Here is a 23,254-nt window from a genome sequence, read left to right as displayed (position 1 = left end):
ATTAATGTATGAGCTTGCGTCGATGTATACCTCTATTCAGTCTCGCTCAGACAAAGACAAAGACAGTCTGGCAGTGGACACATTGTCACATCCAAATGAAGACAACAGGTCTCAGGCATTGTTCGCATCCGCCAGACTTCAGATGATGCTCTTGACGTACAAACGTTTGTGGTCGCTAAAGTAATGAACCCTTCCAAAAAGAGCCGTGGAATCATGATGGGATGTAGGACTCTCGTGAGCGCCGCTGGCATAGTAACATCAGTCTTCTCAGCGACATACAATCGCGAGCTGGCAGTGGAGGGTCGCACGAATCTTGACATGTAAAGTATATGGTCGAAACAGCGATACGACCGTGTGGAGTCCAGTCTCTTCACAGTGACGTCCAAGTAGTCTGCTGTGCAGATACTCCTTACTGTCATATAATGCACCCCGTGACTGGCCCTATCAGGTCTTGTCAGCGTGTTTTGACCCAAAGTGTAACAACTCAGTGAATCTTGCGATAGTCGTACGCCTACGTCATGTGCGCTGCGCAACGCGTGAATGACCATAGCAACTCTCCTTTCTCTTTCCAGGTCTGCTCTATCCATCGCATAAACCAGCAGGCTCACTCAACTCTGGCGTAGACCCCCACTCAATCACTCTCCTTCCCCTGGCCACACCTGAACTCGCCATGTTGAGCGCGCCGACCACCAAAGAGATCGCTTCCGCAAGCAGCTCGACCACCACCAACATGGGCGCGCCCGACATGGAGACCCAACAGCAACCCGCTATTCCGGCCGAGGCCAGCCGCGAGAAGATGATGCGCACCCGGTCATTGTCCGAAGTCGCGCGCATCGATGGTGACGTGGTGAACACTGTGTACCAGAAGAGGCTGACTAAGATCAAGACACTGCTCAGTGCGCGTTCGACTGAGACGGACGCTTCGTTCCACGTATGTCCTGACGCAAACACAAACGAGCAATAAGACTAACGAGACATAGAAGGACATTGCGCTGAGCAAGAACATTGCGCTATGCATCAACGCCGCAACCGAAGACACCTGGCGGAAGGCACGACTTGCACACGATATGGCAGCATCCTCGAATTCGACAACCAGCTCCCCCAGCGGCAGCGCAAAGTCGAGTTCTGGGCCGGACAGCGACGACGAATGCGGCGCGAGCCCCGACACTGATCGTACTTCGCACTCTGGTAGCGACGATGGCAAGACCGCACGGAAGCTTTGTCAGGCATTGATGGTCACTGGCGGGCGGTATGGGAATTTACAAGACGATCTCCGCGACGCAAAAGACGCTCAATACCAAGCCCTCAAGCAGAAGTACGCCGAGCAGCGGGAGCAGCGCCTGAACGACAAGCGATTGGTAGATGAATGGTCCCAGGAAGTCGCCGACATGGAAGCCTATTGCCAACAGCTTGAAGAGACGAACAGAGACCTGCAGGACCGTTTCGTTGAGGCGACTGAGAAGCACCAAGCGGAGATCAAGGCCAAGGATCTGGAAACGGCGACGTTGAAGGCAGATCACGACCTGGCCATCGCAGACCAGCGTGAAGAAACCGAGAAGTGGCACCAAGAATGCCTGCGGAAAGATTCCACGTTCCAGAAGACGGTCGAAAAGGTGACCGCTGAGCGTGAAGACATAAAGAGGAAGGCCAATCTTGAGAAGAGGAAGATTCTCAAGACAAACAGGGTCAAGATTGACGATCTGAAAAGCAAGAACGAAGTATTGGAGATGAAGAACAGTCGTATAGTAGCTGAATACTACGACGCCATGTCTCAGCAAGAGGAGACCATCATCAGCCTCAAGGCTCGAAACCAGCAGTTCGAGAAAGAGCACGAAACCATGTCGCAGATGCTACTCCAGAAGTTCCCAACCGGAAGTGAGCTTCGGCGTGTGTTGGAGGCAGATGTTGCTGGTAAAGAAGAAGCAGCGGATCTTCGGGCGGAAGTGCAGCGATTGAGGACGCACGACGAAAACCTGCTCGATACAATCCAAAATACCGAGACGAACGTCACGCGACACCGAGAGGCCGAACAGGACATGCGGGCGGAGTTGAACCGCTCCCAGAAGAATGTACATCTGCTCGATGACAAACTGGCGCTGAAGAAGGACCAAATCCGGGACTTGGCCAAACAACTCGAACAAGTACAGCATGGCAATGTTGTACCCGGCGCTCATTGTGCAGCTCTCGATGCGATCGATCTCGAAAATGAGCAACTGCGCAACTCTCTCCAAGCCGAGCGTGACGAGAAGTTGGATGTGCAAGCCAAGCTTGATAAGCTTGACAGCGATCACCTCAAAGTCTCCATCGAACATGACGTCTTAGAAGCCAAGCTTATTGAGGAGGAGAAGTCCCATAGCAAGCTTGGCAAAAGCACAGAAGCGATGATGCACGAGCTGAACATGCTCCGCAAGGTAGCCAAAAGCCGTCTAGGTGCTCTCGGTGAGCAAGACCAGTGCGAGCTGCTGAATCTGGTGAGCGGGACCGCCGCAACAAGCCAGAGCCTCATCGACACAAACGCGCAGCTACAGGATAAACTCCAGGAGATCGAGCAGTGGAGCAAGACCATCGTCGATAAGTGCGAGAGCGACGTTATGATCGCGAACAGCGACGTAAATTATTGGTACCACCTCTTCTTCAACGAAGCCGTCCTAACGACCGAGCGCTTGCACAACGAGATCGCCGCCCTCAAAGCGGAGAAGGGTGAGCAACATTTCGTCGAGCCGGCTCCGTCCGCCAACCCCGAGGTCCATGATCGGAAGACGCTGGCATTTGCTATGGCACATGGGCTTCAGGGTGTTCCGCCGGAGCTGATCTCTGCGACCTACTACGACTCTACGTCCGGAGTGTGTTTGTCGCCTACTGAAGCCGCGTTGAAAGCACTGAGACCACAGGGATGGTACCCCATCTACATTGCGGGTAAAGTGTGGTTGTCAAAGATGGTAGCGCCACTCTTCGAGGAGCAGGCTGCGATGCGCATTGAGGCTGGCGATCACAACGCGAGTCAGGGTAGCGCTGGCTCTGCGCGATCCTCAGTGAGCAACACGTACGCGCCACGGAACGCCGACTTCGCCACCACGTCCGATGCTCACAACAATGTACCGGACAATGCGTCGGATTCAAGGACGCCGTTGCTGACGCGCGCATCGAGCAGACGAACGCACAGTCCCATCACCCCCGAACGCGACGACCGAACGTCAATCCCAACGCAGGCACGGAAGGCGAAACGTCAAGTGGTACGCCGGGTTGCGCGGAGCCGCCTCGTCGAAGTATCGCAGATACCAGAATATCAATCGTCGTGGCAGCAGATTGATGGAAGGATGACGCGTGAAGCGTGGGAGGGCATGGACGAGGAGGTCAGGAGCCACTGGGCCACGGAATACCTCAGGATTGGAGACGACTAAGCGCCTAGTGGTACAATGCGATAAAGAAGCTGAAGATCAACGGTCGCATCATCGTGTGGCGACAATGGAAGACGAGGCCGTGCTGGTCTGCTGGCCATGCAGGCCAAGGAAGGTGGCAGGCGCGACAATCAGTCTGTAATTCCTAAATGAGACTACCCCATCGTGAGAGTAAAGTGCACACGGGCAGAGGACGAGTAAGGGTCGAAGATGCTCAATGAGTGAGATGCGCGGGCGCCGGAGGAGATGGAAAGAGAGATGCGATGATGCAGGAAGGATGACATGCGAGGTGGCATTTGGGTTCCGTTCATGTTCGCGCTAGATCCTTCGCGGCGCGCCCAGCAATCTGCAGGATGACACGCATGATTGGCGTTTGACAAGCCAACGTCACTCCATCTTCGGTAGCTATTGTCATTCTTATATACCAATTAACGTTGTGAATATATGGCTGTTCAGTAGCTTCTCTCATCCTCGGCGGGTGCTTCTGTTATATAAGTCGGCAACAGCCCGCGCAAACCACCACGCACACGCAATTCGCAAGGTTTGTACGTCGACACGACCGCATCCATCGTTACCCGCGATGTTTTCTCTTTCGCAATTAGCATGTGGACGATGGAAGCTAACTAAGTCATCTCAGAGCCGCGGTCGAGTTTCGCGCCCGGTGTCCGGGTGTCGTGATCAGTGACGTCATCGCCACGGCTCTCACCAAACGGTCCCACTAGCAGTGTCCGAAGTACGGAGAAGGCACCATCAATGCAAACATATAACACAAATCATACTAATGGCTGTCTTACTCAACGTCAACGCATTGGGAGGCCTTTGGTCGCAGCGCCGAGGCTCTCACGACGCCTATGCGGGATGCTGCCCTCGCGTGTATCAGCGCCGGCCTGGCTCACTGAGACGCGATGACGCACAAGTTGCTCAAAGGCATCCAAAGGTACCACCCACACAATCTGTTACATGCTATCAAGCTCAGTGTCTCAACGTCTCTAGCCAATATGTTGTGTTGGGATATCGCGCTCGCCATCTGTTCATCCATCGGCGCCCCTTCACCTTCCCACCCCAACGCGGCCGTCACATCAAACAACGTCCTGAATCGATATGACGTCTCCAGTCGCACAAGAACTATCTGCTGCCTTCTCTCTCGTCTTTCTTGCTATTGTCGCGTTATTGAGCCTTTACCGAGCCAGTCAGGCGCTGCTGCGCAAAAAGTGAAGGAGACCTGAAACACAACTTTTCGACCCCAACCCCCGAACCTCCGCAAATCGACGACAGATCCCGGCGAGAACGCCAGTTCCCCAAGAGGCTGGACCAATAGCCTGCCGCCGCCTCAGTATGCGACGCCGAATCGGGTAACTAAAGTATCCACCACCACCACCTGCACCGCAGAAGATGCAGGAAAAGGTGCGGTATTTATCTACCTTCATGCTCACAGACTCTCTAACCAGCCTCCTCTATTGCTTAGATAACGACGCCGAGCCTTTCTCCCACAGAGCTCACCTTGTGGCTGTCAAAATCAATTTCTATTCGTCTCTCTTACACTATCCTACACTTTACTTCGTGATTGTCTTCAAGCTTCTCAGCGACTACATTCTCACTTCTTTCAACCCTACGTATTCATCATGTCCAACAATATGGACTTCGACTTCAGCGCGTTCTGCAACGACGACTTCCTCAAGGACATCCCTCTGCCGTCCGTCGAGACCTCTGGCGACGACGTCGCTCTCAACTTCGACTACGGCTTCAACGCTGGGGAGTTTGCCGCCGATATGTCGTTTGGGCCTGCTGGCGGTGACTTCCTGGGTGAGGTCAGGCATATACAAGATGCTGACTCGTCGACGTGTGCTCTCCGCAGGGCCACTGAGAACCTCGCCGCCTCCTCTTTGCCTGCCGCTCCAGGGCCTATTGAGGCGATGTGGGCGCCTCTCATGAACCCAGCTCCGCCGGTAACCCCGGCCAAGAAGACCAAGGCCCCCGCCAAACCTCGCGAGACCAAGCCCAAGGCTCCTCCCAAGCCCAAGGTTGTCAAGGTGAAAGCTCCGCCCAAGCCCAGAGCTCCAAAGGCTCCCAAGGAGAAGGCCGCCAAGGTCACCAAGCCCAAGAAGCCTGCGAAGGCTCACAAGCGCACCGTCTCTGCACCCTCCGGACCCGTTCGCTGTGTTGGAGAGCTCTACCACCTCCCTTGGTCTCAGCTCAGTCAAGAAGAGAAAGGCCGTCTTCTCCTTCCTCTTCTCCAAGGCATCGATCCCAGCACCGGTATCAAGATCGGCGAGCCTGGCGCCCTACTTCCCCCTCCTGACTTCGAGATGATCGGCGAGGACGTCTTCGGCACCGGCGACAGCGGCGCAAAGCTCATGGGCACCTCTACCTCTTCTCCAGAGACACAGCGTAACAGCCTCACCATCACACCTTCAAGCCCCACTGCATTCCTCAGCAGCCCGGCTACTGCTATCACCACCCGCGACTCTGACGCCGAGGACGCCGCCAAGTACCGCGCTCTCATGGCAGCTCAGAAGGCGCAGATGTCTACCACCAGTTCTCCCATGTCCAACTCCAACGTCAACAACGTCGACATCAACAACTTCGACATCAACAACGTCGGCACCAACAACGTCGACATCAACAACACATACCAGTCATTGGGCAACGACGCCGTCAACATGGACTACTGCCTCAACAAAGACACCTCCTCTTTCGCCTCCGACTTCCAGTTCGACATCCCCGATTTCACGCTCGACATGCCAGAGTTCGAGTTCAACCTCGGCGATGTGTCTCATCCAGCCCATCAAGGTTTCAACTCAGGTCGCGGTCTCGGCGGTCCTTGTGGCAACGGCGTCATCGGTGACCCGGCTCCAGCAGTTCAGTCCGTCTCTCCTGTCACCAACAACACCGATTTCTCCGACGCCGCCGCCATGCTCAATGCCCGTCGCGGTATCGGTCAGACCCCCACTCCCGCTAGCGACTATGGTCGTCTTCGTCAGATGGAGGCTCTCAAGCGCAATGCTGAGCTTCAGGCTGCTGGTCGTCGTCGCTAGATGCTTTCTGTAGTCGGCGTTGGATGGTATCGGGTCATATATCTACTTTTCTTTCTTTTGTTGCCTTGATGGCGCGGTTGCGAAGAGCTTACTGGCTTGGAATGACGGACTCATTGGGTGTTAGGTCAGTATGGACCTTGATGGTGCTACTGGGTTTGAGATGGACATGGAGTTGCATGGAGATGGATATGATTACGGAACGCTCACATCGCATCACCGCTGAGCATCGGATGAGCATGAGCAAGGGCATTGATAGAAGAATATACCCATTAAACCCATAGTCTCTTCCCTTCTGCACCGCGTGACCGTAACATCTGCCCCGACCTTTTCACATCTTCGCGTCTACACCTCTTCTCACAAGTCAGCATATCCACCTTGCCTCTCGTGCCCTTGCACCAGCACATTCAAAGCTTCGACTTACTTTCTCTATGCTTCTCAAACAACCCATAACAGCCTTCCTCCCACTTCCTCATCAAGCGCCCGCAAATCAGGTCTCCAGGCGGTACAACCTGCCCGGCGTACACGCCAGCAAGTCCAGTCTTACGGTCAATCCACCAGATGAGATTGGGATAGCCGCCCCAGAGCATCGTCCCTGCCTTCTTGCCATCGGGCGCGTCGTCCATCATGATCAGGCCGCCGAGAGCGTAGTCTTTGGCTACGTGTTTGTGTGTACCGCCCATTGCGTTGTTCGTCTGTGATTACGTTAGCCGAACCATCCTGCGATAGCACAGCAAAAGATCGACTTACCGCATCATCCTGCAACATAGCATTTAACATCGCGCGACTCCCCTCACCCAACTGCGGCTTAAAAAACACTTCCAAACTCTCTTTACTCAACACCCTCCCCTCACCTCCCTCATCACAATCCAACACCCCCTTCAACACCTTGATATACTCTTTCGCGCACGTAAAGCTCCCCTGTCCACCCATACAACCCGTCACCTCCTCGCCCTTCTCATCCACATACGGCATCGTCCCCTCATGAACACTTAATTTCCCATCCTCACCCCGCCCCGACATCTCCGCCATCCTCTCCTGTAAATCCGGGCGCGTGGAGGGGAAGAACGTAACGTCGGTGATGCCAAGCGGACCCCAAAGGTTCTTCTTCATGTACTCTTCTAGTGTGAGACCGGAGATACGCTCGACGAGTAAACCGGCGTAATCAACACCAGGACCGTACGCCCAGCTCTCGCCCGGCTGGAACACAAGTGGCGCATTGAAGCGCTGCACAACCGTTGGCGAGGCATTCATTTTCTTTCCATGGTGCTTCAGCCAGGCTAGCGTTTTCGGATGCATGCCCTCGTACGTCAGGCCGCTCGAGTGCGTCAGCAGTAGCTTCAGAGTAATAGGCTTTGTGTGCTTTTCCTCAATAGGAACTCCGGCGTCGGTGAACCCGGTGAGAACGTTCAATACTTCCAGTTCTGGGATATGGCTGTAGACAGGTTCGTCTAGGGTGATGTGACCGCGTTCTACGAGTTGCATGGCGCAGAGGGCAGTCATGAGTTTGGTGCAGGATGCGACCCACATTATGGTGTCGAGGTCCATGGGTTTGGCTGTGCTGGGGTTCATTGAGGTGTGGCCGAAGGCTTTGGAGTATGTGAAGGTGCCTGGTGGTTGTTAGTACTGGGGGTAGGATATCGTAATGGGAAGATGTGTTGCGTACCATCACGACTTGTGGCCGCTAGAGCACATCCGGGGATTTCTTGCGCTGCAATGGCGTCCTTGATGATAGTTTCGAAATCGGCCATGGTTGTGATGGAGATTATAGTAATCTCATGCAGTAATGGACGCGGTAAATTTTGCTCCGATATGTATCGTTCTGGCTTACACGTTGCGTAGGGACCGCAGGCTGCAGAATCGAGGTCGGTGTCAAAATGACAGAAATAGTTCTAGAAATAACATTGGGTTTTAGGCTACAACGAATGTCACGGACGAGAACTCACGGTTGAAGCGGTAACGTATACAGAGCAAGGGTTGCACGAAAACTGACTGGTGTTTGTTGTCGTGATTCGTCCGTGGCGGGCCAGGATGGGCTGCCGAGGTACACGATGCGGGGCTTTGATCCTTCAACCGCTAGTTGCGACGTCGACTAAACCGCAAAATCCAAGAATTCTGAGAAGGTGAAAAAAGGAATACAGACATTTTATGGCTTTTCTAGTTCCCACCCCCATGGTGCTTTTCGAGTAAATGAGACGGTCTCTCGCGTCGGAAAGTAGCAAAAGTGACACTCTTCACGACAACACGTCCCACTTCCTGCGACATCACTTACAGTCCAGGACAACCAATTCGCCTCAAAACTACTGCTTCATGATCCCCAATCTGGATTTGTACTCATGCGAGTATGACAACACATCTCAATCACCACATATCGAACTCGCCGATGCCGGAATCCCAATCATCCCTAGAACGGAAGTCAGTGTCAAAATATAACGATAGTATTGAGCAGTTGTCCACGTACTCATTGATAACCTGAACATTTTCCGAAGTCTTGAAAGCCCATAACATCATCATGAGGTCATCAGGTAGTCCGTGAAGCTCGACATCCTCTTTGTAGCTATCCTCATTCCGTATGACCGCAGCCATGCCTCTCATTTGTGTCGCCGCGTCTTCAGGTTCGGGTTCAGGAGGGACGAAGTGGGTTGTCCATGGGCCAGGATCGAATTGCTCGACAGCGTCGGCAAGGGTGCGATAGTCGAGGACGGTGAGGTTCTGCATAGGTATAATGTCTAGGCAATGTTAGTGACGTGTTGAAGAGTTGCTGTTATGGTACTTACTACCAAGGTTGCAGTCCAGCAGGTGTCCTTCATCTTCTCCGCAATCTACACATGGAAGCTGTTCAAGGCCTTTCATGTAACTGCCCCAGGGTTCGGGAATAGTCTCTAACGGCTTCTCCGCTACGGCTACGGCTTTAGTACCCAGTTTAGATGCGTCTGAGGTGCTGAGCGACCGGAGGTCATTGGTTGACGGCTGTTGTCTCGCCCGAGAAGCATAAGCCTGCCCATTGGTTGCCGTGTCGCACGCTCCAGCGGCCACGATTGGCTCTTCGATATTCGTACCTTCGGTATAATGCGCTGGGGAGCTTGCTGGTAACTGTAGAGGGCTCGAACGGTCATCGAACGAGACCTCTTGCGAGCCCTTTGAAGGGATCTTTGAGGAAGCATTGTGGAGCGCGTGCGGGCTTGTTGATACGCCGATGATGCTATCATCGTCACCGAAAGCGGATGGTGTTGTCGGAGCGGCGATCGGTCTGTGTCCTTTGTTGGTGGAGGAACCTGCATTGCGACCATCCCTTCGATCATCGCCTCCCCCCCTCAGTGTCACGTACCCAGGATATGTTTCCGCAAAACGGTTATCTTGTCTTCCGCTCGTCGGAGATCGGATTGGTATGTTCGAAGTATTAGAAGCTCCTGAAATCGAGGCAGTAGTATTCGGCAAAGGGTCTGCAGAGCTCTTGGACTGGACTTGCTGTTGCGGAGGGGCTGCGTAAGGAGAGTATGGTACAGCAGATACGCGAGCGGACGGGTGGACCCAGTTATGTTGCGAAACTCCATTGCTGGGATTTGGTGTTGCTTGTCTCGGTGACGGCTGTAATCCCCATTCCAACGCCGCTCGCGGTATCGTAGGCACGTTCCCGCTGATAGACGGACCGGTTTGAGCGGACGTCAACGGCTGCGTTGCGAAACTTTGGGAGGGAACCTGCTGTTGATTTGTCGCTTTGGCAGGAGGAAGTGAAACCTTGGTCTTCTCTAATGATGGAGCTGCGGACGAAGACTGGGCTGTAGGCGCTGTGGAAGCACTGGGTCTTGGTCTGGCGGTTTTGGTCTTGACTGCAGGTTTCGGTGGCGCTGCTTGTGATAGCTTCGCGCTGCGTGCTCTGGTGACTCTGCCAACGGGTGACTTCAGTGTCGCTGGTTCTGCATGCTGAGCTTGCGATGAAGTCGAGTATACAGGTCCCGGCGTTACTGGAGATGAGATGGGACGTTCCGGTAGCTGAATTGCAGGATCGATCGGGGTGGGCCGTTGGGCTCTGTATTTCGCCTCCCAGTACTGCTTAAGTCGCGGGTTGGTGCTGATGGGGTATATCGGAACTTGCCCTCGGGACGACATAGGCAGATGAAGCATCGAGCGCAGTTCGTAGATGGTTTGGAGATGCTCAAGCGCCGTACCCGACATCGCCATCTTGAAGCTTACATCGTTTGCGCCCCTCACCCATCTTAGAATGATCTCGTCGAACCTATCCTCGCTGGAGTCGGCAGCTTGAAGAACTTGCTCAGGCGTTGTGAAGCCGCGGGCCATTGCGCGCCGGTCATCGTCGATAGACTGGAACCTCCAATACCCGCCTTCCAAATGTGATGGGTCGATTGTCCGCACAAAGTGGTCAAATTCGCCGTTGGCATCCGTCGCAATGCCGCGGTAGGCTGAGTGGTAGGTCATGGCAACTGCCGGGCGCGGGGCTCTCGATTGAAGCGGTGTGAAAGTCAGCGTAAAAGCGAATGAGGGTAAGCCGTCGCCGTTGAAATCAGACTGGTTGATGTTGCATCAAGCGAGCGCAGGTGGAAGTCCGCTGTGAGAGTAGTCGGGGAAGTAAACACGGGAACGGCGCAGAAGATTGGAAGGTACGCGTAGGCACCCAACATGCAAATCTGAGAGAGCTGAGAATTTCGAGCTCCGAGGACCATGGTTTGACGGAATCATTGGAGTGATTAAAAGACATTAAAAGACAGTTGCAAGCAAAAGATGGGCCATTCGCCGCATGTTTAACTCTCATATCGCGCTGCACGTGTGAGGCAGCTGCCTGCGGAGGGGGCAATTCGAGCCCACCGCTCCCATGCGTCCTCAGTACCTACAAGGAGAGCCGCGTAATGGACTGAACATCAGCCCATAGGAGGTTCCGTCTGTGCATCGATGGCGACGCGATATCAGTGAATATAATGGTGCGAAAGCTGTCGTGACGCGGTCGCGACAACATTGTGGAAATCAGCCAGGACATCCAACTGCGAGAGTGCGTATCGCGTACTTTGCATCACAAGCTGACTATAATTTTGATGCGAAAGGTTAATTGAGGAATGCGCAGAAGGGAGGACGTGTATAGGAGATGAGATGAGACAAAATGAAGACGGGATGTTCCTCGGTGATGGTGTCAGCTGATGACGTCATCGGCCGCACCAGCGCGCGCAGTCCAAATTAGGCAAGTTCTACAAACCGTAGATTGCGGGTGCCTGGAGAATTACCACGCGCCGTCCGAACTTCTCCCCGCCGTCTGCCACCCAGCAGCCTCCCACCTTATGCAAGAGATAGTCTGAACACGCTAGAACCTACGTTAACGTCAGATCACTTACTTTGCATCTTTTTGTCCGAATGTAGGCTGCACACCTATCCAATCTTTTCCTCAAACAACGCGCCCCATCTACAGCGCCAACCCCCCAAACCACTCCAAAATAATCCTCGTCGCCTCCGCCTCTCGACACGTCAAAACCCCCTCATCATCCCCCGTATCGCCATTCGCAAACGAACTCGGCCAATCATGGCCCAAGTTCTCATACTTGTAATGCACAACCACGTCGTCCCAGCTATACCGCGTAACCTTCTTCCCTTCCTCCCCCTCACAGAGATACGACGTTTTGTTCGCGTTAACGTCAAGGTCGTCCCGCTCGACCCAATCCCTCACCCACATAGGAACGTCAGTTGAGTTTGCGTTGCCACGAGTGTTGATGCCGCCGGCGTATGGTATCGTCGTGTCCTCCAGACCGTGAAACTCCATGATGGGGACTTGGCGGCTGGGGTTACAGGGTAGGGGCTGCTGGTCTGCATCGAGGTAGAAAGCGCCGGATACAGGCGCGAACGCAGCGATTCGACTGCTTGCTTCGGTGTCGCAGGCTAGCACGCCGCCGGTGAAGCCTCCGCCGTTGGACTTTCCGGTTGCGTAGATGCGGGTGGGGTCGATGCAGTAGGTTGATTGGAGGTGGTCGAGGAGTTCGAGCGTGGATGTTACGTCGGAGATGGAGGGTGGTGAGTCGGGGTCGCCCTCGTATTGCTGCGTGCCTTTCGCGTTCTGGGCATGTGTGTTAGCATACTTCTACCACGCATCTAGGGATGGGGAGGCGGTACCGGTACGCCTTCGGGATACGCGACGATGCCTTCGAAGCCATAGCTGGCATTTGAGAATTGGCTGAGCGCCTCTTGGTACTTTGCAGTCTTGCCGCGACCGTGGAAGGAGAGGATGAGTGGGACGGGGTTGTTGTCGTCGTACGAGGGCGGAATGTGTAGACGATATTTGCGAGGAGAAACACCGCTTTCACTCTCCAATGTCAGATCGACGGACTTGTCGAGCTCGATGCCCTCGGGGATTGGCTTCCCACATCCTGAGTCCGGCGCGCTGCTTAGATTTGAAGCTGCAGCTGCGGTCGCGGCGAAGTACCATATTAGCATTGACGACGACGCCTTCATGTTGGTAGTTCAATGTAGAGTTAGAAGTCCCGACTGTGGCTACACGCAGTTATTTATCTCCGATGTGGTTCAGGCGTGCAGCAACGTCACATGCGACCATCTCTTTTTGTGGCTAGATCGATGTAGCTTGGATGATAGCGTGATGCTAATGTACGGCCCGCAGTACTAGTACGCAAGCTTCATGAACAGTGTCGATCGTCAGCCTCAGCCGTCCGACTATCCGCATTGCTATTAATAACTATTATCATGCTGCAGACTATCATATAACCCCGACAGGTCGATACCGATACCAGTCTACCTTACCAAAGCCTGCTTCCATCCCTTCACAAGCAAACTAATGCCTATACACCGTAAAAGCCACGCCGAGCTCCAACGGACCCATCAACAGCGTCTTCATCCCTCATTACAGACCCTCGACCACAGCTTCCACCATAGCCTCGCGATACTTCTTCTTCATCCCATCATCAAAGTCATCATACTCCTCTTCAGAAAACGTGTTATGCTCACCCTCCACGTATTCCTCAGCGACTCGTTGCTCAAGAGTACGCCCGTCCTCACCATTCACGTCCAGGCGGTCGATGCTGATTTCTTCGACGGGCGCAGCGACTTGGATAGATTCGGTCGGGTTAGGTAGATTGCTGTTTTGAGAACCTGCTGATATGTTAGTAACGCCACTCGATTGACTCATCCGGCAACATGGCTTACCCGTAATACCCTGACCATACTGCGCTAGGAACGCGTCTTGATCGATGTCTTCATCAGCGACATAACCGGCAAGCTTCTCATTCTCGGCTTCGTGTGCGCTGATGCGCGCAAGCATCGTCTTTGCAAATGCAGGTAGCTCATCAAACTCCCGCGCCTCTTCCTCTCTGATCGCTGTTGGATTTTGGCCATCATCAGGATGGCAGTCGTCAGCCTTCGTGCTATCGTTCGGGTCTTCTCGCTCATGAGATCTGTGCTTGCTAGAAGGCGGTGACGTATCACCTGTGTCGTGTGAGCCTGGGGTATTGGAAGGCGTGCCGATGTAGTCTTTGCTACCGTCGGAATCATCGTTTTCATCGGCCTTCTCTTCCTCGTCGCTGTCCGACCCATCGTCAATGTCAAACATCTTGCGATGCGCCTCTTCGAGCTTTTCGTCGAGCGCCTTAAGTTCCTTCTTGAACTCCGCCAGCCGCGCATTCGACGCCGCACGAGTAGCCTCATCCATGACGATCTCACCCTCGCCTGTGAGAAGGGGAACCGTGAGAGGCACCCACGCGGCATGTCCCTCCAAGTACTGCCAGAAGTCCGGCCAGAGCTTGCGCAAAGCCAGCTCAACTGCTGAGTGGCAGCCCTTGAGGAAGTCTGGATCGAAGTACTCCTTGGGAAGCATGCTCTTGGTGAGGCCGTGGTCTTCCCGTAGCGCAAACTGTAGCAAACGCCTGTCGTGGACTAAGCGGCTTGAAGCCGTGGAGCAGTAAAAGTGTTCTTTGCCACACTTCTTCTTCCAATACGCAAGTTCCTCGTGCAGGCTATCGCGCTCGATAACTGCGACGTGCCAGTAATGCATCTCGAAGTCTTTATACCATGCTCGGTAGTTGTCGATCCTGCGTTCGCACTTTGCGCGCGTATCGAGTGCCTCACGCTTATACCCATCGACATCTTTCAGGAGTTCGTACTTCTCGGCGATGAGTTTCCTGTTATCTGTTTGGAGTGGGTGAATCTGGTTGAGGATCAGGCGATGCATTTCGAAAGCATGTGAGCTGCTGGTGGTGTTTGTAGCGCTGACCAAGGCATGACAGCTCTGGATTTGGTCTTCGAGAAGCTTCTCTTGTGCTTTCAGTGACTGCACTTTGCGCTCAAGCCCAGCTACCTTGGCTAAGCGATCTTGCTCCTCGGTCTGGTGTGTGAAGAGATCCTTGTCACACTGGTCCAATTTGGCTTGAATGTGTCGACGTGTCTCTTGTTCCTGCTGAAGCTCAGCGCGAAGTTGTTTTGCCTGCGTGTAATACTCCGCTATGGCCTCTGCCACGATGCCGTTAACAGTGGCTCGTGGAACGCAGTCTGTGGGGTTGGAGATATCGCCCTGGTTCGCCTTGGCAGCTGCAGCAGCGATGAACTTCTGCAAATCCGAAGCGTATTTATTGCACTTCGTCAGTTTATCGTTCAGATGGGAGACTTGATCGACCGCATCTGTGCGTTCGGCCTGCAGCGTCTCAAGCTTCTTCAAGTACGCGGTCAGTCGATCTGCATTCGACTGATTGGTATCGAGCAGATTCTGCACATCCGTCTTGAGGTTCTTGTTCTCTTTGCTCAATGCTGCGTTCTTCTTACGCAAGGCTTGATGCGTCTTAATGGCGTGCTGGGTATGCTTGGCTAGGTCGCCTTTGGCCATTGCGGCCTCTAGTGTAGTCCCTAGATCAGCGATGGTGGCATCCTTCTCTTGCAAGATCTGCACCCAGTTTGCGTGGTTGTTACGAGTTTCCGCTTGAGCGATGAGGGCTGCACGCTTGATGTTCTCCTCGGTATTTTCCCAGAGCTTGCTTTTCTCCGCAAAATGGTCGGAAAGCTTTCGATATGTACTGTTTTGCTTCACCAAGTTGGCTTTGCAATTGCAAGCAACTGAGTCGCTTCCTTCGGGTAGGGCGTTATGGTTTCCATGGATGGCAGCGGCTGCGTCTAGAGCTAGCTTCAGCCGAGCTAGCTCCTCATCCTTCTTGGAGACGAATTCGGATAAGCCGTGTACTTTGGCTTTCGAACCACTACTTTCCTTGCGAAGAATAGCAATAGTGCTCGCCTGCTCGTTGCATGTCCCCTCTAGGTCGGCGATACGACAAGACCATTCGTCTATGGCCTTTCGGTCTGCTCGGCGCTTTCCGCGTAAAGTATCAAGAGCGCTCCTGTCTCGTTCCTGATCATGTAGAAGTTCGGTGATCTCGCGGTCTTTGGCGGCGATGATGGCTTTCTGGAGGTTACATGTGCCAGATAATGCATTCCCCTTCGCGACCAGAACGTTAACGTGCTCTTTAACAAGCGCGTGCGCTGCGGCAATATCATCGTGTTGCTGAGTTGTCGGCCGACCCTCGAGTTGAACGACATAACCTTGAAGTGCGGCGCGTTCACGTGCGAGTGCCTCGTTCTTCTGTTGAAGCTGCCGTATCTGATGGAACGCTTTCGATATCGAGCTTCGTTCATCCTAACATGAATCAGCATGAGTTACGTATGGTGATCACGACCCGACGGGTTGCGACTTACGGGACGGAAAGGGTGAGCTTGCATAAAGATCTTGGTCGCAATAGAATGTGAAGAAGGCGAAGTGGTAGCCAATGGCTTGGAGGCGCTCAAGCTGCGTGACTGAGCGGCGCGCATGTTGCTGGTAATCAGCTGTGTTTGTGATTCCTGGTTTAGAACGCTCTTTGATAGCGCGAGCATGTTGGCGGAGGTGTGCACTGGTAACTCCGGTCTTTGCCAAAGAGTTGAGCCCAGCGCTTGGGTGGTGGGAGCAAAACGCAGCGGCTGTAGTGTAAGTGATGTATTGGAGCAGAGCATTGCCAAGAGATCACATGCAGCGTTTGGTTGCGAGAAAGGCACGGGGCCACGAGCACTCGCTTCACTGTGATGGACCGTGCTCAAATGCCTTTCGTGTCAGATCCAGTGAATTCGTATGTGTACATATGAAGAAAACGGCAAGGCGATGTCAGCCGGGGTATCGAATCGGAGCAAAGCGCGCCTCAGTCAGTTCTCCAGCCCACAAACACCTCGTCAGTTCGGAACCGCTGGGTACATGTCGTGTCGTTCAACTCCGTCCTCACTCCAGTTCCATACTCTAATAAGCCAGCGTGAGCAATCATGATGCCGTTGTCAATGCAGAACATCTCGTCTGTCGCAAACACATTCCCACCCCTGTCTCTTGCCATCATGCCCATCATTTGCTGTAAGCGCATGTTCGAGCCCACGCCGCCCACGACTAACACTTGCTGTGAGCCGACATGTGCCATGGCTCGCTCGGTAATCTCAACGAGCATGGCGAAAATGGTCTCTTGTAGGGAGAAGCACATGTCTGCTCTTGTGACCAGCTGTCCATCTTCAGTCTTTAATCTTTTCTCGTCGGGTAATGACTCGTCTAGTCCGCGTGCGAGGAGATCGGCTGCAGCCAAGATACCCGAGAAGCTCGCGTCCATGCCTTTGACGCCATATGGTAGATCGACGAGATTCCTGCCATGCTTTGCCAGCTGCTCAACATTGTATCCGGGGAATGGGTCATTGGGTATCATAAGTGTGCGGGCGAAGCGATCGATGCAGTTTCCTATGGCAATATCCAAGGTCTCACCGAAGATTCGATACCGTTGGGCGGAGTAAGCAATGACTTGGGTGTTGCCACCAGATACGTATAGGACCACGGGGTTATCGGCGCGGGTTATTGAGCGACCCATTTCGATGTCTGCGTGATCTTAGCTAGAATTCGGATACGTAGATTTCTTGGGACGCTTACGACCAACGCAGTGGTTCACGCCCACCATGGGCTTCCCCCACAGTAAACTGATCGTCCTGGCTGCAAGCGCGACGCTTTGTAATGGTGCGCCCATACCTGGGCCCTTGGTATAGCATATACAATCGATGTCTTCAATTTTGACTCCCGCTTGTCGCACAGCCTGCTTGATTAGCCTCACGACCCATGCTCGGTGATGTATCGCGGTGTCCTTGGGCAAGAAGCCTTCGCCGGGCGGGGAAACATAGGTATGCCGCAGGTTCGCAAGAATAATCGGTGGCTTGTTAGGACCAGGGTGGGAGATGACACCGACGCCTATCTTGTTGGCGCTTCCTTCCAGTCCTATGGCGATCATTGTGGCGGTCGTCGCGGTTCGGCGTTGATGTTTGACGCGTCGAGGCGGGGTGACGTTGGAAAAAGCTATCGATAAGGAATGACATGCATGAAGCCAGCGCTGGGCAACCACCAATGGCCAGCAGCGGTGTAATTTAAATCGCGTGTTATGAACTTTCGCGAAATCGCGATGCAACCTCGAGTTAACAGAACTGAGTCATCCAATGCTCTCAGAAATTAAGCTATGTGCATTTGCTACTGTGGAAGAGCTCCCACGTCCGTAAAGGAACCTGGGTAGTGCGAGTGCAAGTAGAAGCCGACCGTTTTCAACACATTTGCTGATCATACAACTCTTGCGAAATTCACGATCGTCCTGTCAGATGATGGCGATGCTGCACGCTGCACGTATGCAGCAAGCAAGCCGATATAAAAACCCACGAAAAGACGTCACAGCGCCCGCGAGTCAGGTGCTGCAGGGTCTGTGAACCACCACAACAAAGTCCACTAATTCTGTCGCATATCTTCACAATCAATCCTTCATATCCCAAATCTATCCAATTCGCCTATCCTCGATTCCCTTTCATACCTCTTCGATCAAAGAACGAAAAGCAAGAGTTGCAAATTCTTCCATACCCCAGCCACCAAATCCTCCACCGCTCGGACCAAGCAGCCTCGGTACGCCGAACCGCTAAAGAATATCCACCAAATATCCAGCCCTCCACAACAATCCCACGCCACACCGGACCGTTGTGCTGTATGGCAGACTTCGACGGCGCCAGCCAGATCTTTCTGGCGTGGCTGAAGGCTTCTGGAGCGGAAATCAGTCCAAAGGTCAAGCTGCAAGATCTGAGGAACCAGGATGCTGGGCGAGGCGTGGGTAAGTAGCTACTCCACCTATGCATGCTGCCAGACCTACCTCGACTGCCACCACCCTCCATTGTACATTTGGCAGATCCATACTAACATAAGTCAAGTCGCGACTGAACCCATCGCCGAGCACGAACTGCTCTTCCGCATACCCCGCGCCTCCATCCTCAGCGTCGAAAACAGCATCCTCAGCCGCGAAATCCCCGCCTCGACTTTCGCCCTCCTCGGCCCCTGGCTCTCCCTCATACTCGTCATGCTCTACGAATACCACAATGGTCATGCATCGAACTGGGCTCCTTACTTCGCCGTCCTGCCCACCGAGTTCAACACCCTGATGTTCTGGTCCGAAGACGAACTAGCCGAGCTACAAGCCAGCGCCGTGGTCACCAAGATAGGGAAGGAGGGCGCAGACGAAGCTTTCACAGAGCAGTTGTTACCTGTGATAGAAGAGTTTGCGGAGATAGTGTTTAGTGGAGATGCGAGGGCGAAAGACAAGGCGAAGGAGATGCGCAGCCCTGAGAATTTGGAGTTGATGCATAAGATGGGGAGTTTGATTATGGCGTATGCGTTTGACGTTGAGCCTGCGACACCTAGCAAAGAGGTAGACGAGGAAGGTTTTGCTGAGGAAGAAGAAGATGCTGCGCTACCGAAGGGCATGGTCCCGCTGGCTGACATGCTAAATGCCGATGCCGACAGATGCAATGCGCGACTCTTTTACGAGAAGGACTGCCTGGAGATGAAAGCGCTTAAACCCATTCTGGCAGGCGACGAGATCTTCAACGACTATGGCTCCCTTCCCCGAAGCGATCTACTAAGGAGATACGGCTACGTAACCGATAACTACGCGCAGTACGACGTCGTCGAGATTCCTGCCGAGCTCGTCACAGAGATCCTTGTCCGCGACGGCATCTGGCATCAAGACAGGATGGAATACCTCGACGAGCAAGAGGTGATCGATTCCGGCTACGACATCGCAGCCAGCAACCCATTCACCCTTCAGGAAAGTCTCTCCCCCGAGCTCGTCATCCTAGTAGAAAGCATGCTCCTCCCAGCAGAAGAATACGAGCGCCTTAGCAGCAAAGGCCGCCTACCTAAACCAGAAAAGATCACTAGCAAAGGCGCGGAAGCGCTGCAGAAGATTGTCCAGGCACGCATTGCGCAGTATGCTACATCGCTGGAAGACGACTTGAAGACGTTTGGTCAAGTCCCGCCTGTTGACGCTGCGTCGCCGAAGCAGCGGAGGCTTGCGATGGCAAAGGCTGTGCGTATCGGCGAGAAGCAGCTCCTGGCTCAGACAAAAGATGCGCTGGTGGAGAAGATTGCAAGAGATGGCGGTGCGGCGGCGAAGCGGCAAAGGGCTGTTGATGAAGAGGGGGATGTAGAGATGGGTGGTATGGGGAAGAAGCACAGAGCTTGATCCACTCCAGACTGTACCAATCAGCACCTGCTGTGGTCGTGTTGCGATTACACCAAAAAAATAAGCCGATCATCAGAACGATATTCAAGAGGTAAAAGAGAATTTGGTAAGTTTCTGGATTTTTTTGTCGCCAATTGAAGTGCTTGCGGCACTCCACGGCGTTGGTATGTATATGTATCCAAGTATTGACTTGCTGACTTATGTTCCATCTAGGTCGCTGCCCTTCCACCCACCCACCAACCGACCAACCGACCAACCGACCACCCATCCTCCCTCCCTCAAATCTATAGGGCTAGTGTACATAGCTTTGGTAGATGTTTGAAGCCAGAGCCCGCCGAACGAATAGAAAACAAAGGGTATAATTTGTCGACAAGAAAAGCGCTGAACGAAGAAGGCTGAGCAAATTGTGGGTATCATCTTCCCGCTGGTCCTGCGCCTGTCGCGCTTGTTGGTGTAGGAGGAAGAAGATGGCCGGACGCAGATCGATTATGGTTCTCAATCGACCGGCGATTGGGATTTGCGGGTGGTTGCTGCGCCGCTGCCTTCTCGCCTTGACGCTCGATCATGATGCGGTATCTGATATGCAGGTTGTCAGTCCAATCAACGGGATAAGTCTCTTCATCCTCGCTGCTATCACCAGAGAATCGCCATCGGTCTGCCAAGCGATCATCGACCCGCTCGGTCTTCTGACGCTTCACGCCTCGTCGGTCGATCATCATGCGCCCACCTCGACCGATTCTACGACGGAACCGAGACTGATCGTGGAATGGAACGTCATCTGGAGGAGTGGCGAAACGGATACGCGTGCTTCTCCGTGGATCTGTCTGCTTACTCGTCGGCACCACTGCTGTGGCATCAGCACCCTCTCCATCAGATACGGATGCAGGAGGCGTGGGAAGCTGACTCTCCGTGAAAACCGTACGGAAGTCCGACTTCGCAGCGGGTGGCTCCAGAGGGGGTGTAATGGGCCGCCATGTTGCGTCGACCCATCCCACATTCCACTTCTGGTGTTTGACCAGATTGTCTTCGATGAAGCTATCAATGGCCTCGGTGCGCTTGGCTTGCTGCTCCTCGAGATATACGATGTCACCGTCAACAAGGCGCCCGTCTGGACGTGTGTTTGTGGGTTTCATGCCAGGAAGCGTCTGGCGCTGTCTCTCGACATCGGCAGTTCTCTTGGGCTTGGGTGCAGGCTGTGGTGGGTTAGTCATCTGTGCAAATGATGTGGTAAGTTCATTGCGACATACCTTCTGAGTGATGAGCAGCTCGTCGTCATCACCCTTGATACTGAGTCGTCGCTTAAGCTCCTTGACAGCATGCCGTTGTTCGAAGATTAGCTTGTCCGTCGCGAGTTGTTCTCTTTGGATTGCCTCTCGCCGTTTGACTTGCGACATCAACAGACGAGCCTCCTCCAGTTCCTTCCTCAGCTTCTTCAGCTTCTCGGTTACTTGCGCGTCGCGACCACGCGTCTTACGTACTTGCCGCACCTCACGTCGCCTGAAGCAAACATACGGATCAGCATCATCGGTCTCGAGGTTCGTCTCGAACTTCAATGAGGGCATGAGCGGGCGATTGCCTTTCAGTAGCCGTTGGTTCTTCCAATGTGGGTAAATATCTCGTGCGAACCGACGCGCTGACTCGCTGATGGTCTCATCGAACTCTGCTTCGAGTTCCTCGTAAGAAAGAACAGGCGAGTTGTCGACGGCTGCATACGGTTGTTTTATCGCGGTGGTCTCTTCGAAGAAGTTGATCACTTCTTCAAACTCGTCTTCTGAGCAGTGGTTGGTCTTGCCCTTCTTTTGGTTGTAAGACTTGAGAAAGGCGACATCATCACTGGTCATGCAATACGGACAGCCAGATGTATCTTCGACGGTAGACGAAAATCGAATGTAAGTTGCGGGCTGCGTGAATCGTTTTGGATAGACATCTTCATACTGCAGTGTACTCGCGACAGCATCCGGAGTCGGGATGTAGAGTTGTGCAATCTTCCCACCAGTCGCTCCTTGCGCTGCTGCCTGGGCGGCGGATATGACAGCTTGTAAATGGTGCTCCTGAACATGATGTTAGTATGTGGTGGGTAAGGGAAAGGGAAAGCCGAAAGCGGCCTAGCGCGACTTACAATCTCCTCGCCCTTCTCAACACCGGTCTCAACCTTGGGAATATGGCGCGACGCATCGTCATCAGCAAGCTGCTCAACCTCATGTTCGCGCACGACAGGTAAATTCTGTTTTGTCGATAGCTTGCGCTGTCTGAAGCGTTGTCCGGTCGCGCGAGCCGTCATTGTTGTTTGTCGTTATGCACGTGACGACGGTTTGGGCTGCGTATGGGGCTTTGGTTGCAAATCTGGCGCCGGGGGCCAGCCAGCGAAGAGAGGAGTCACGCTCCCAGAAGCGCGATCCGACCACCAACGCGTCGTGATATTGTCGATATGGGTGTCAAAAGTGTCGCACGGACTTCCGCATGCGTTTTATCGCGTCGAAAGTGATGAAATGAGGTGTTGGGGTGCTGTTTGGCGATGGAAAAGGTTTAGGTGGGCGGCGATGTCGAGCGTGTTCAGCGGATGCGTTGGGGCGGCTTTTTTGGCAAGGAAGTTGCGCACGCAATGGACCAATCATAAGAGAGATCGCCGAGGATAGGTGGAACCTGCGCGATCGTCTTCTGCCCATCGTGCACACTTAGAGGTAGCTGCACATCTTCACCTTCATTGTCTCCGAAGCAGCAACTGCAGAAAGAAGTGCAGCATGCGTACGTGTTTGCATTTAATGTTACTGCGTTCCATGGTTCTGCGTGGAAGGGAGTCCGGATGGCGTTAGCTCGCCTTGGCATGACGCCTGCGGTGACTTCCAGCATCCGCGCCATCACCATAACAACACCTGCACCAGCGGCATGCTCGTTCCAGCCAGCGCTTACAGACGTGTAACACTTCTCGACTGCGCAGTTTTCATGTTCTGTACCTCGAAATGGACTGCTTCAAAGCTATTCCAACAGTCTTCAACATCCTCGGATACTGACGGTCTACTACTATCGAAAAAGCACGCAATCTCATCAAGGCTTCAGTATGATGCCACTCAACACGCAAATCTCTTCAGTGGTATGTTTACAGTCTGGCTGGGCTCGTAAGTGAGAGATGCAGCTGTAAAGCTTTCTTCACGTTCGACGGCTCAGTCTGAATTCAGTACCATTCGTTTCGCCTTCCCTCTACAAATCAGTCTTTACTGGGGGGTCCCGTTATGTTGCATCCTAACCCATTCCACACCCTTACAGCTGCATTAGTGGTTAACCTCCTAAG

The 23,254-nt window shown here is 53.7% G+C and overlaps 9 protein-coding genes across 9 annotated transcripts; 3 read left to right on the top strand and 6 right to left on the bottom strand.

Annotated features, from left to right (window-relative positions):
- Positions 1-730: 730 nt before the first annotated feature.
- On the top strand, positions 731-3,401 carry J4E93_008229 (uncharacterized protein; the record flags this gene model as incomplete). The annotated part of the gene is made up of 2 exons (XM_049346131.1): positions 731-931; positions 981-3,401. 2 exons carry the CDS (start codon positions 731-733, stop codon positions 3,399-3,401), a joined length of 2,622 nt encoding a protein of 873 aa, XP_049196532.1.
- Positions 3,402-5,020: 1,619 nt separating this feature from the next.
- J4E93_008228 (uncharacterized protein) lies at positions 5,021-6,433 on the top strand (the record flags this gene model as incomplete). The annotated part of the gene is made up of 1 exon (XM_049346130.1): positions 5,021-6,433. The coding sequence occupies one exon, from the start codon at positions 5,021-5,023 to the stop codon at positions 6,431-6,433; it is 1,413 nt and encodes a 470-aa protein (XP_049196531.1).
- Positions 6,434-6,837: 404 nt separating this feature from the next.
- Positions 6,838-8,181, bottom strand: J4E93_008227 (uncharacterized protein; the record flags this gene model as incomplete). Its single annotated transcript, XM_049346129.1, has 4 exons — positions 6,838-7,125; positions 7,181-7,189; positions 7,376-8,040; positions 8,097-8,181. The coding sequence occupies 4 exons, from the start codon at positions 8,179-8,181 to the stop codon at positions 6,838-6,840; spliced, it is 1,047 nt and encodes a 348-aa protein (XP_049196530.1).
- Positions 8,182-8,791: 610 nt separating this feature from the next.
- Positions 8,792-10,867, bottom strand: J4E93_008226 (uncharacterized protein; the record flags this gene model as incomplete). Its single annotated transcript, XM_049346128.1, has 2 exons — positions 8,792-9,159; positions 10,081-10,867. 2 exons carry the CDS (start codon positions 10,865-10,867, stop codon positions 8,792-8,794), a joined length of 1,155 nt encoding a protein of 384 aa, XP_049196529.1.
- A 973-nt stretch (positions 10,868-11,840) lies between these two features.
- Positions 11,841-12,880, bottom strand: J4E93_008225 (uncharacterized protein; the record flags this gene model as incomplete). Its single annotated transcript, XM_049346127.1, has 2 exons — positions 11,841-12,485; positions 12,542-12,880. 2 exons carry the CDS (start codon positions 12,878-12,880, stop codon positions 11,841-11,843), a joined length of 984 nt encoding a protein of 327 aa, XP_049196528.1.
- A 403-nt stretch (positions 12,881-13,283) lies between these two features.
- On the bottom strand, positions 13,284-16,291 carry J4E93_008224 (uncharacterized protein; the record flags this gene model as incomplete). Its single annotated transcript, XM_049346126.1, has 3 exons — positions 13,284-13,531; positions 13,586-16,055; positions 16,115-16,291. 3 exons carry the CDS (start codon positions 16,289-16,291, stop codon positions 13,284-13,286), a joined length of 2,895 nt encoding a protein of 964 aa, XP_049196527.1.
- A 299-nt stretch (positions 16,292-16,590) lies between these two features.
- On the bottom strand, positions 16,591-17,703 carry KAE1 (putative tRNA threonylcarbamoyladenosine biosynthesis protein kae1; the record flags this gene model as incomplete). The annotated part of the gene is made up of 2 exons (XM_049346125.1): positions 16,591-17,300; positions 17,352-17,703. The coding sequence occupies 2 exons, from the start codon at positions 17,701-17,703 to the stop codon at positions 16,591-16,593; spliced, it is 1,062 nt and encodes a 353-aa protein (XP_049196526.1).
- A 734-nt stretch (positions 17,704-18,437) lies between these two features.
- Positions 18,438-19,965, top strand: J4E93_008222 (uncharacterized protein; the record flags this gene model as incomplete). Its single annotated transcript, XM_049346124.1, has 2 exons — positions 18,438-18,558; positions 18,656-19,965. The coding sequence occupies 2 exons, from the start codon at positions 18,438-18,440 to the stop codon at positions 19,963-19,965; spliced, it is 1,431 nt and encodes a 476-aa protein (XP_049196525.1).
- A 413-nt stretch (positions 19,966-20,378) lies between these two features.
- On the bottom strand, positions 20,379-22,246 carry J4E93_008221 (uncharacterized protein; the record flags this gene model as incomplete). Its single annotated transcript, XM_049346123.1, has 3 exons — positions 20,379-21,158; positions 21,213-22,016; positions 22,085-22,246. The coding sequence occupies 3 exons, from the start codon at positions 22,244-22,246 to the stop codon at positions 20,379-20,381; spliced, it is 1,746 nt and encodes a 581-aa protein (XP_049196524.1).
- Positions 22,247-23,254: the final 1,008 nt, after the last annotated feature.

The sequence above is a fragment of the Alternaria ventricosa genome, assembly GCF_023758065.1.
Source record: "Alternaria ventricosa strain BMP 2768 chromosome Unknown scaffold_16, whole genome shotgun sequence".
Classification (NCBI taxonomy): domain Eukaryota; kingdom Fungi; phylum Ascomycota; class Dothideomycetes; order Pleosporales; family Pleosporaceae; genus Alternaria; species Alternaria ventricosa.
This window is presented reverse-complemented; position numbering and strand designations above follow the sequence as displayed.